The sequence below is a fragment of the Lissotriton vulgaris genome, chromosome 11 (genome assembly GCF_964263255.1).
Source record: "Lissotriton vulgaris chromosome 11, aLisVul1.2, whole genome shotgun sequence".
NCBI classification, from domain to species: domain Eukaryota; kingdom Metazoa; phylum Chordata; class Amphibia; order Caudata; family Salamandridae; genus Lissotriton; species Lissotriton vulgaris.
This window is the reverse complement of record NC_141699.1, coordinates 1,003,704,703-1,003,717,846: the sequence shown is the minus strand read 5'-3', so window position 1 is coordinate 1,003,717,846 and position 13,144 is coordinate 1,003,704,703. Positions and strand designations below refer to the sequence as shown.

Below are 13,144 nucleotides of genomic sequence, written 5' to 3'. Positions count from 1 at the left end.
TTTCTGGTCTGAATTAGGAGGAAGGAAATGGCACCATTTGTACAGGTCTTAAACGTGGTGGATTCGGATCAGGTTCCCTCTAACTACTGTGTTGTCATTTCTGATTTCTGCATCCTATTATCGGTTACAGAAAGTATACTTATGATCTCCTTCAGCCAAGCCTCAACATTTTCCAACCTGACCTTTTAGGCCTTCAAGTTCCTCTGTAACACACAATGATCCATGGCTTTTACACACAAACAACATTATGAGTCTCTCCCACTCATTACCCCCAACAACAGATAGGTCTTTCAGATTCTCTTCACTACTGTACATCCAATCAGAGAGGCACAGCGACTGTGAAAAAGCTGTTCAGAAAGGATGCTATCCTTCACCACTTTGACGGTCGCCTCTTTTGTCTGGATTACCCCTCACTGTGACCCTTCCCCGTTGTGTGGTAATCTTCACTAATACCTCTATGACCACTAAACCTTTTCCCTTTGCAACAACCGTACAAGTAGCAAGACCCAGTATCTTCTGGTTATTATTTTTTATTGAGAGATTTTCACGTTTGTGTGATGTTTTGTGCGCAGATGTTCATTTAGTCAGACCTGTGAATTAATGTTAGGTGGAAGCCTCCGAGATCAAGATTTATCATTGTCACAATGTTGTTTTCATGCATAAGTTATCATGAAAATGTAATTTTCACAACTAATTCCTGTCTGCACCCTGGGAAACAGGATACAGTTTACACACATTTTTATGATGTGCAACTTCTCTAAAGCTATGGTGGGAATATATTTGTATTTACTTTAAGTGTATTAACCTGTACTGCCTACGAATTATCCATGTGCTATATAGTATCAAAGATTATAACACACCATATATAATGTAAAACCTGCTTTCTTAATTGACTTTTCAAAACCAGCTAGCAGCCCCATATACAAACCCCTGGTGGTTTACATGTGTTTAAGAATTGGATCAAGTGCTTCTAGCCCTAACTTTATTTTTGCCACAGGACAAAAATTGTTAAACATATTTTCTTTGTACAGCATCTCATTCAAGCCCCCTTACTGCATGCTGCCTTTATGTACCTCTTTCGCATGCATGTTTCAAATGTACGGAATAGCAGTATAACATGCTATTTTATAAAAATAAATCAAGCATGTTTAAAGAAACATAAAAGGTTATTTGATTCGGACAAGAATAATTTCAGTAAGCAAATTAATATATATATATATATATATATATATATATATATATATATATATATATATATATCACAAAGAATCATTAGAAGACAGAGAAGACAGTAATGTCGCCATCGCCATTTTATCCACTGCGTTCTCAGAAAGTAAGTATCAGTAGGATTTTTTTTTCACAAGCCTCCGGATCAATCTTTTAGCTCATTATAAAAAAGGCAATCTCTGCTGCTCTGCATAACATTCCATAATAACATTGCCAGTCTCTTCTTCTCAATAACATTAACAGTGTTTTTTCTGATTTTATGGCAGCAGACCTTCTAAAAATACGATACTTATGTCCAAATCTAGGAGTGTTTTCTGCTATGAAGTTCTTTCTCAGGCTTTATTTAGCATCAGTTACACTTAAAATCTGCATTCATTATGACTGTGCCACCGACCTGAATGGATATTCCCTTTTAAATGCAAGACCAAATGCCAAATGTATAGGAGGGAGGTAAGAGTGCATCCGCCTAAAGAATGCAGGTGTCCTTTTTACCTTCCTCTTTGCTCCTCCCCCTCATTTGCAGAATGTGGGATGGTGGAGCCACTTCGTGCTCTGCCATTCGTGAGAATCCATTGGGAAGACAAGGCGTGAGTGGAAAAGGTGTCAAACTGGTTGGCTATTTTAGCATGGGCTGTCCAAAGCCACTTGCTGGGAATCAATGTACCTTAGACCCTAATGGAAACCATGATGGTCTTGCACAAAATTATGTGCTAAAAACCCTGACTTGCTAAACGTAATCAGCTGGCAGGGACATTTTGAGGTGGGTCCTGGAAATTAACCCCCAGTTTCAGTGGCCCGCATTTAATCACAGTGACAGCCGTGTGACAGAATCATGGGAACATGAAATGGGGTGCGAGTTACAGAGATAGCAGAGACATAGTGACAGAATATAGGTGGTGGAAATAAGAGATGCGGAAAAGCAATCCAGGTGGAAACAAAGTCGTGAGTGCAATACCTTTTAAGACATGGAGATAAACGTTGGGTTACACCAGTTGAAACAGTGCTTTCCACCAACAGGGGCTTCTGCCCCCTTGCAAGCTGGTGTTGCTTTGGTAGAAAAATGTGTAACACTTTGGTAGCTAAGGCTAAATGTGGCGTTCCTTCATCTCTTTGTTTTATGCTAGTCCCAGTAAAAAAGACTGAGCCTCGAGGTACATTTTCTGGTCAAACCACCTACTCAGACTATGTAATACTGTTTTCCAGGTGGAATAATAGTAACGTGTTTTTATTTTGCTTTTCATATGGCACTTCTACCTTTTTTAAGTGCTGTGTATTACTGGTGCAACGATTTAAATGAAACTTGGTTTACTTATCTCAGAAGGGTGGAAGGCTCAGTTGACCTTGCCTGGATTTAAACTGATGCCCTGCAGATCAGAGAATAAGTTGGAGGTGAACAATAACGGACCCAACTTGCTGGCTTGTCATCCACATCTAACTAAATCAGATGCTGAAATGTCGCTCTCTTTTTTTCATCAATTGCACTTTGCTATTTACTAATAATCTGTCTGATTCTACTTTAAGTGGTGAAGTATTATTTTCCAGAGCATCACAGTACTTCTAGCCAATAAGTACATTAAGAATCTTCACTAGGGCTAAAGTCTCATGTTTCATAAAACATACAATTCTTAATTTATCCATTCACCTGGACATTTTGCGACTCAATAGCAATTCTTCACAGCTTACTCCACAATGGGAACTGGACCTGCGGATCAGAGACAATAGGCAACGCCTTTGTGTAATTTAGGTGAAAAAAGGGTATTCCTCTTTGCATACCAGTTTCCTCTGCAATTCAAATCTTCGTCAGTCACATGACGTTTGTAGACATGTTCCTGCTATAAATACGTAATCTGGCTGTGTCCTTTCTCTGGGCAATTCTCTCTTGGTCAAGAGAGAGAAGAATGAGAGAGAGAGAGAAAATAAGAGATGAAGGCAAAGAGAGAGAGGGGGAAAGTCGGTGCTGTGAATCTGCATCCTGGTAAGCATTTCATAATAGCACCTTCCACCTTCCCCCTCTCACATATATTTTCTACTGTTTGACCCAGACTATATTTTCACCTTACTTTTTTAACAGATTTATGCTTAATTTGCTTTACTGTAAAACAAAGAGTTAGTTTTTCCGCCTAATGTAGATCCTAAATATAAATGTGGTAGGCCAGTAAAACTGTTAATACTTACTGAGGTCGGTGAAGTGCTTGCCTGTTGAGTGACGGGCCCAGTAGGGGATGAAGACCGTTTACCTCCAGCTAGACTTGCCTAAAGAATCATAAGATTTTACATTAGAAAGGTTACCTACAGAGACTTGCTTAAAAATCATAAGACGATAGTAACATCTAAACATTGTCGAATATAAATTAATGACCTAAGTTCTTGTGTAACATGACTCCTCAACGTGCAACACAGTTTAATGTGGCCAAAGCAGAGAGACAAGTGAATTGGTATAGTAACATAACAGTGACTTAGTGTATGCTGTAAATGAGCTTTCTTTTCATTATACAACTTTCCAGCAGGTCAAACAGGAGGCACGGGGTAAGCAGAAGAATGGAACACAAATAGGTACTCGATACCAACAGTTCTCAACATTTTCCATGACTCAGGCTAGTGAAGCAACAGAAAGGATTACACTAAATGTGTGAGTTCTAGTAACCACTGAATATTAGAGGTAAGCCTTAAAGTTTTCAGGATTTGTTTTGATGTTGTCAGTGATGGTTTTTCAAACTTTTTGGAATCTGTGTTTATAAGTGTTTATTCAGCTGCCCAACCCACAAAATAGACAACATTGGGTGTGTTTCCAATGTCTACAAAGAATGTGTTTACATAGCACTTGTCACGTGGCAATGGCACACTTCACAGCTAAGCATTTTGGTTGTTATGTTGCTTTGGTATTTGGAAAGTTCTAGGTCATGCTTTCACCAGTGTCCCCTGCACATGGTAACATAAAATGTTTCAAAGGTACTAGTCTCTCCACTTGGCACTGCATTTTTTGAAGCCGGGGGTATTGGAGTTTTCAAGGCCTCTCTCACTCAGAGACATGTTCCACCTTGAATGGAACACAGGATTCCTGTATGCCTTTCCGCCAATACCTCTCCTTCCCCAAGAAGATAGAACTGACCAGGGACAAGTCAACCTAGTGGCCCCAGATTGGACACGGAAAGTATGGTATCCAGAAATCCTGGGTCTGAGCATCTGTCTTCCGATCCAGTTGCCCCTCTGGAACAACCTGCTATCGCAGCAGCAGGACAGGGTTCTGCACCCGGAACTTCGTATTTTCGACTTCATGCATAGAGATTGAGCGGGGATGAGGAACACCTCTGCCCTTCTTCGAGAGGTGTAAGATGTCATCTTGGCAGCCAGGTGTCCCTTCACTAAAACTGTATATGCCTGTCGTTAGGACAAAGTTGTGGCTTGGTATTCCCGATCGCGCCAAGTTATCTAATGTTTTGCTTGCTTTGTCCCTAGCCTGGCAAGGCCTTGCCCTGGACACATTTGAAAGGGCTACAACATTTGTTTCCTCTCTGTTCCTTTGTCCTGCCACATGTGGGACCTCAAGTTTGTCTTCACCTTTCTAATGTGCACTCCATTTGAGCCATTTCACAGCTGTCCTTTACAGCTCTGCACAATCAAAATAGTGTTTCTCATTGCTATAACATCGAGGCAGCATGTGAGTGAGCTGCAATTCCTCTGTGTCAACCCACCATACACCACCTTCTTTCCAGATAAACTGGTTCTGCGTACTAAGTCATCCTTTTTTCTTAAAGATGTGACACTGTTCTATATTGGTCAAACCATCACCCTGCTGGCGTTCAATGCTCTGCCTCACCCCTCTAGGGCAGAGGAAAGGGTCCATCGCTTGGACCCAATGAGAAACTGAGTTTCTACACAGATCTTACCAAACACCACTGGGTACACAATCAGCTCTTTGTGGGGTTCGCTGGTGTGAAAAAAGGCGGAAGAAAACCATTTCTCACTGGATCATGCGCTCACGGAAGATCCACTATTCACTGACTAAAAATCATCCTTCAGAAGGACAGCATGCTCTTTCTGCAAGAGACAAAGCTGACATCACTCCACTAGCACAGACAGTCCCTGTCCTAGACATATGCCAGCCAACTACATGGGCATCCCTCCATACGTGAACAAAGAACTATTGTTTGGACTGTCAGATCCACCAAGAAGGGCATTTTGCCTGTTCAGTTCTACAGGACTTTCTGGTTTGAGCGCATTCACAGCCCACCTCCAATGAGTTACTGCTTTGATATCTATTCAAAAGGTGAGGTGTCTGCAGCTAGAATTCTCTATCAGAGGAACACGTTACTTACCTCTGGTAACATTATTTCTAGTAGAGACTTTCACTAGCCGCAGATTCCTCATACCCTTCCATTCTCCCATTCTATGATTGGACTCTATCCAATAATAAGTTCACAAGTCTATGAATCTGCACACTGGTCATGCCAATTTACTTTTGAGCCTCTGCGTTTGGAGGCAAGAGCAGTCTTGAAAGCAACTGACGTTAGCACACAGGATTGGTGTTTATATATATGCTTCACGTATCATTTCTGGAGTGGAACCTCATGGAGTCACCTATCAGCATGCACAGGTACTGCTGAAGAGTTTTCGGATCTGGTTCGGATGCCTGGGAAATATTAAAAAGTTGAGGAATCTGCAGCGAGATAGACTGTCTACCAGAAAGAGCGTTACTGAAAATAAGTAACTTTTTCCTCTGGGTGTACAGGAAGGCGTTAAAGAAAAACATACACATGATTTTGTTGTTGGACTATTTCAAAACGCATTCCCCAGCTTTTCAGACAGGGACTTTAATAACTAAATCCAGAGGGCACATAGGTTTCCTTTTGCACAATCAAGAGAGGCACAAGAGACCAAACCTAGAGGTATACCAATCCAAGTGGGTCATTCCCGACAGGGGCAAACAATATATGATTTCACTTGACCCACTAAAACTCTAACATTTGAAGGAACTATGTTTTAGGTCAGTGCCAATGTTTGCCATGCCACTATCACACCTTGATGGCAATTATGACAAATTATTCCAGCTCTGCAGGCTATTATTCTATTACCTATTTACACGGACCATCAAAGCTTAAAAGAGTGCACAAAAATCATACTTATTCCTGACCAAACGTCCTAATGAGCAGCTAGCAAATAACAGAGACTTGTATGAATTAGTACATACTTAATTATTCTTTTAAATTTAAGTTTAATTTTAAAAATTACTTTTTTGGTATTTATGTAAGATAAATGAATAAACAAGTTTTCTTCCTATTTTTGTTCTTTTTCCTTCCTAGGTCTGCTGTATTCATTTTTTCGGTGGGAGGGGTTCAACCTAATGTCTCTATCATAACAGCCGGGTAGTGAATAATTTCCCCTATGGGTAGGTGGAGACAACGGAGCTTAATTACGGGCCTTAAGCAGGGTGACCTAAAGAATGGGTCATGGTTGGTGGATGGGAGGGGACAGTGGTGGTGGGAATGGCTAGGGAAGGGTGGTTGCAATAGAAATATGGAATGAACCGGAAACACTTTATTCTCTTGGTTCTTTCAGGTGCAGATATTAATTCATATACATTTGGTAAATAGAAGTCTAAAACAATGGTTAATGTACAAGTGAGTTGACATACAACATTAACAGACTAAACACTGCACAAAAGAACAGGAAAGCGTGCGAGGACGAGAAGAGTTCAATAACCGCAGAACAATATTTGATGTCTATTAAAGGCTCATATCTAGTAAAGATAAACAAAAGTTAATTCAACTTGGGTACCAGGTAATTTTTACACCCTCACAAAATATCTTTAGATGAGGGGTGGCAATACTTTTAAATTCAATACATAGTCATGTACTCAATTGAAACTGATGAATGGGGCTGAGGGGCCATAATGCAGATCAATCAAGCTAACCACCAACAGACTATCTGGCACTAAATAAAAACGGCCCAGCTCTAAAGATACACTGGTGTTCTCTAAGCTAGTGCCCAATGGACAGACCGGGTAGGCCTTGTCATATTAGGTGTCCAACTTAAATCCATTGCATGTTAATTTTAATTGAACAAGCATAAAATGGATAGGAAGGTTGGGCTGCTATTTTACATATCATGAAATTAGAGGGGTTTAGGATAGCTGGATAACAATTAAAGGGAATGTACCTGGTAACACTTTTAATTCTACACAGCATGATCACAATTCGCACATTGATGTCATAGTATGGAAGAATGCTGGTAGATCAGGCCTAAATGCAGACTGACTCCAAAATACTGTCTGCTCATAATTCGGTCTATGCACTTGTTAACTATAGCAAATATGGTTTCTGGTGGTGCCGCAGTTGGCCCTTTGATCGTCCATTTTTAGAAAATGTAGATCATAAAACTAAAACAAAAGAGTTTCTTTGGGAATTTATTAGTAATAATCGTTTGCCCAACATGTTGTCTTGGATGCTTTGAAAGTTGGAATCCAGTGGCTATACTAAGCTTTTCAATCCAAAGAGACCAAACAGCCAGTAAATTAGGTGAGATATTAGATGAGTAGCTAACAAGACTTAAATCTAAACACAGGGTATTGCCTATAATCTAGCTACTATGTTTTGGGAGATGAATCTCAGTTCAGTCAAAATTTCTGTCTCCTTCAAAGTTACCCATATATTGGTTTTGCAATGTTCAACAATTGGAAGAATTGTACGGCGCACTTCATCTGTGGGGTCAGACTGGGTCACTATGCAGTAATCCATTTTGTGGTTGCATGGCAGCACGCTCCTCAGCATCACCCTTGAATGTAATGTCATTGGCGATCATTCACAACACAGTGTCCAGAAGCAATATCCTGGAGATTATTGTAACTATAGAAAGCAATGTTTGGAAGGTACAACTGAGCTAAATAACTAAAAGACTCTTAAGTTCGACCATAAAATGGCCTCCCATGATTATTTTTATAATTATTATAAGTGCTATAACAGGCCACGTACCTTCTCTCTTCCTAATGTGGGAAGAATAATATGTAATAATGTTGTGACATGCGCAATACTGAGTGCTGGTTAAATTCTGACACAAAACAGATATTTGTTGTTACTACTATAACCATCTAATTGTGCAGTTGTGTGGAAGGGATGTGCAGGCAGGTCCACCTTTTCCAATCATCATAACATTATATTTTAAGTATCTCACAGATTGTGTATAATGATGTGATCCAAATCACACAATGCATTGCATGCTAATATAAGGTGCCTTGATCAAGGTGGATAGTCATTGTGATTTATAGGTATACCTCAATCTAGTACTGATACAAGCAACTGACATATGTGCTAAAGGTGAAACATGTTTACCAATGTGGAAAACTAATACGTGGTTTTTATCACCATCATTGTAATTTTGGTCGGTATAGTGATCACATTTCAAGATATTAAAGAAATGTGAAACTGCACAAGACCCCATTTCCAGAAACTCCTTCCTCTTTTCCTGAGGGACAGCATACTTACAGAACTGAGTATAAGGCAACCGAGGGAAAGACACTGGAACTAACCAGTGCAGGTTGGTTTAAGGTAGTTTGCTCCCTATCTCTGTGTGAATGGTGCCAATAGTAATAAAGAAGCAAATCCAGTCCAGGATTACGGATTGTCACTGATTCAATACAAGCTTGGGAGTTACCCCTTTTCTACATTTTTTATGCTGTTTGATGATAAACGTTTAAAGGTGAACTTGTACGAGTTAAATATGGTATGAGATACATTTAGGTCTTGCTGGCTCCTAGGACTTGAAAAGAGACTGAGATCACATAGTATCATCAGGGCCTCTTATACTTGACAATTGCACAGTAAGGTCTGCATTTGTACTTAATGTTTGCTTTTTGGGGGTATAGGCCTTGTTAGATTAACCTCACCTCTACGGAAATTACTGCACCCTCCTCCGACAGTTGTTCCTTGGGAAAGTACTCTGAAGCAGTGAATTGCTATATTTGAGTCAGACCGATAACAGTAGAAGAATACACAGTACACAATTGTCAAGATAACACACACAGTGTGAAGACAATAAAGCTAACCAAGTAGAATAACACACTACTTTTAAAAGCAACACATATGCATTAAAACATTGTCAATAACTTAGGTATAGAAGAGTGGACAACGGGGAGGCGGGTGGGTTAGTGAGGAATCCACCGGCAGATACTGTATCCACCAGAAAAAGCGTTACCGAAGGTAAGTAACTTGTTCTACTGATGGATACATCTGCCAGTGGATTCCTCACCTTGTGAATAGAGTCCCACAGCAGTCCCCTCCTTACCCGCCAAAGAGTAGCATATCTTGATGGACAAGACAATCCATCTTGAAAGTGTGCGCTTGTGCACCGCCTTGCCTCTTCTAGCTCCAACAAAACCCACAAGGAGTTGGTTTTCCACTCTGAACTCTCTGGTTCTGTCCAGGTACAAGCTCACCGCCCTCTTTGGGTCCAAGCAGTGAAGTCTCTCCTCCTCCTTGGAAGGGTGAGGGGAGGATAGAAGGTAGGAAGGGTAATGGACTGTCCTAGATGGAAGGGAGTTACCACCTTAGGCAGAAAAGCAGCCCTGGTCCTGAGTACCATTCTATCAGCATGAATGGTCAAGAATGGGGGCTTTGAACTAAGAGCTTGAAGCTCACTTACCCTCCTTGCCGAGGTAATTGCAACCAGAAAGACAGTCTTAAAAGACAACAGCCTCAAGGGACACTTGTGTAAAGGTTCAAAAGGTGAACCCATTAAGAATTTAAGAACAAGGTTCAAGTCCCGTTGAGGTACAATAAAGGGAGTAGGAGGAAATTGATTTATAAGACCCTTTAAAAATCTTTAAAAAACAGGAAAGTTAAATAAAGACGGCTGATCCGACAAACAGAGAAATGCCGATAATGCCGAAAGATAACCTTTCACTGTAGCCACAGCAAACCTGCTGAGCCAAAGAAAGCGCAAACTGAAGTATGTCTGACAAACGAGCCCTCAAAGGTTCGATGGATTTCTCTCCACACCAAGAAACAAATTTAGACCACCTGTAAGAGTAGATAGACTTGGTGGAGTCACGCCTGTCCGATAAAATGACATCCACCACATCATGTGGAAGAGAAAAGGAATTCAAATTGCCCCGTTCCAGGAATGAAGGTGTAAGGTCTGGAGGTAAGGGTGTAATACCTGGCCCTCCATTTGAGAGAGGAGATCTGCCCTGAGAGGGAGACAGAGCGGCGGGCACGAGGAGAGGTGGAGAAGATCTGGGTACCACACCCTTCTTGGCCAATCCGGAGCGACCAATATGACTTGGGCACGGTCTTGGCGAATCTTCCTCGGAACCCGAGGAATCAAGGGTATGGGAGGAAATGCGTAAAGGAGTTGTGAGTCCTAACTCAACTGAAACGCATCCCCCAACGCTCCATGCATCAGATACTGGAGGCTGCAGAATAACGGGCAGTGAGCATTCTCGTGAGTGGTGAACAGGTCCACCTGAGGAGTCCCCCACGTCCGAAAGACATAACGAACTACCTCTGTGTTAGACCTGTAAGCCCTTTGGGTGGTCCCTCCTATTTATTTATTTATTTGTGTCCCCTTTTTGCCCCTCAATATTTTTATTTTCAATGTCCACCAGACTTTTCAGGTGTTGACCTAGGGGTTAGGTGCTCTTTGCCCTCATAGTCCTTTTCTGAGGGAAGGCCTAGGTGCCTTCCTGACTGAATTTACAAGACACACAAAATGGTGGTCAGCAACTGCCATAACTGCCACCTCAGAGTACGGACCCATAGGTTAGCATAGGGACATTCCAGAACCTTCTGTGGTCAGCCTATATAAGGCGGAATGGTAGGCAGCCATTTTAGGTGTGACCAGAGCAAGGGTGGCATGAGCTGGTGAGGCGACTGAGTAAGGAGGGCGGCTCATTGAGAGGAAATTGACTGATCTGCAGGTCAGCTGCTCTTGTCTACTGACGCGACCCCTTTCCGGTTGACCAAGCCCGGCCAACGTGAATCTATCCCTTGCTTGAAGCTCTTTCCTACTCTTGACCCTAACCGACCAGAAAACGGAGTTGATGCTGCCGATGAGAGAACGGAAGAGAACCTGACTCAATAGCATTGCTAAACCCAGCAGGCAACCCTAACTTGGCAGTGCCCCCAAGGAACTTTACCAGCAGCATTGACAGCCCAAGCCCTTGCCGTCACGCTGCCCAAGGAAGGTGGGGAACGGTCACGGCAAAGGAAAAGTAGGACTCACCGTGTGTAGGTCCCATCGTGCCCGCTGGCAACTCAGCGGTGTTGTGGCGCCTCTCCCTTCCCGCGTCCTGGCCGTAGATTCCTGGTGCTGCCGGGTGGGAGCGAGAAGCAGCAGGCACCGCCAGAGGACCCCGGAAGCTCTGGAGGCGGATCGGCAGTGACGTCGGAAGTCGTCGGAAGTGCCGAGACAGAGGCCGGGTGAAGGTGGAGCTCGTCGAGGGAGGAGCTGGCGTGAGGAGCAGTCGTCGGAAGAGCCGAAGAAGAATCGCAGCGGTTCCTGTCAGGTAGACAGACAGAACCTGACTACGGAGTGAGGCCGTCAGCCCCCGGGAACACGCACCAGCTGAGGAACGGGGCCGGGCTGAGGAGATTCACTCCCGGACCGGGTGGTCAGGTGAGACTTCCAAAACTACGAAGTAAGCAGGGAACATTGACAGGAGGGGGAGGGAGAGCCATCAGAAGCCCTTAACTTTCCCCCCCCATGTAACACAAGCCCAACTGAACAAGAGGGGAAGTGCTGCGGGGTGACTGGAACTCCGTGAACTATATCCTGAATAGGCCTACAAGAGTACGGGACTTGCTCACAGGCGAATCGGCCTTCAGCAAGGCATCCCCTAGTTATAGTTGAGAGAACCTCTTTCAGATTGATTGAGAGGAATGTTTCTTTTGTGTAGGCTATCTAGAGTTCGGTAGATTCACTGAGAGCCAAAAGGAAGCAGAATAAGATAAGGAATTAGCCTGCCTGCCCTTGTTTAGATTCACAGCTGCTGGAATAATGAAAAGAATGTGTTAGTGATGAACCTGTTGATGGAACCTGTTACTCCCTATCAATAGTAGTAATGTCCCTAAGACCTCAGGGGTGATGTACAGCCTTGCCTTATTGTAAAGAAGCTTGACAAATGCTGATACCTGATCTAAGTTTGTACAGTATATGTAATGCTTGCTTAAGTTACAGAATTTATCGCTCAGTTCCCGGCCTTCGGGAAAAGAGAAGAAAGTATTGTCAATGACCTATAGAACTTGGCACGAACTAATAATTGAATGTGAAGATATTTAATGTACTGACTCTGAAATCTGCCGTAAACCTAACAGAGAGTTTTTATAAAGCAGAGTGTATTTTCCTAGAAATCTGGTGTAGTGTCGTTTTTGAATGGAAGGATGCTGAGTTACTGAAGGGTGGGACGCAAGCTTAACATCTTTTGCCTCTAGGTCTGACTGTCTTACACTGGGCCAGGCTACCCTATGTGATCTGGAAACCCCAGGTCCAACACTCTGGATGAAGCCTCCACTCGTGGTCGGCTGAGAACTGCCGGATGAGACTGTCTGCACGTACGTTCAGAACTCCGGCCAGATGATTTGCAATCAGACAAATCTGATGGTCCTGAACCCAGGACCAGAGATGCAGAGCCTCTCTGCAGAGACACTGCAACCCTACTTCTCCCTGCTTGTTGACATACCACATCGCGGTCGTGTTGTCCTTTAGGACCTGAACCGACTGACCGCGAAGGGAAGGGAGGAAGGCCTTGAGCACCAGACGTATCGGCCGCAACTCTAGAAGATTGATGTGAAGCAATCTTTCCTCTGGAGACCAAAGGCCCATGATCTCCAGATCCCCCAGATGAGCACCACACCCTAGAGTGGATGCATCCGTTATCACTGTGGCAACCAATGGAGGTAGATGAAAGGGCTTTCCTTGAGACAGA

The 13,144-nt window shown here is 42.9% G+C and overlaps 1 protein-coding gene across 2 annotated transcripts in view; it reads right to left on the bottom strand.

The window, feature by feature from the left end:
• The window catches only part of PHC3 (polyhomeotic homolog 3), a 499,049-nt gene that overhangs the window by 352,746 nt on the left and 133,159 nt on the right, over positions 1-13,144 (bottom strand). For both annotated transcript variants that reach the window (XM_086944295.1, XM_086944296.1), the window contains one exon: positions 3,403-3,480. In XM_086944295.1, coding sequence (XP_086800421.1) covers positions 3,403-3,480 — 78 coding nt within the window. The remainder of the gene's footprint in view (positions 1-3,402; positions 3,481-13,144) is intronic.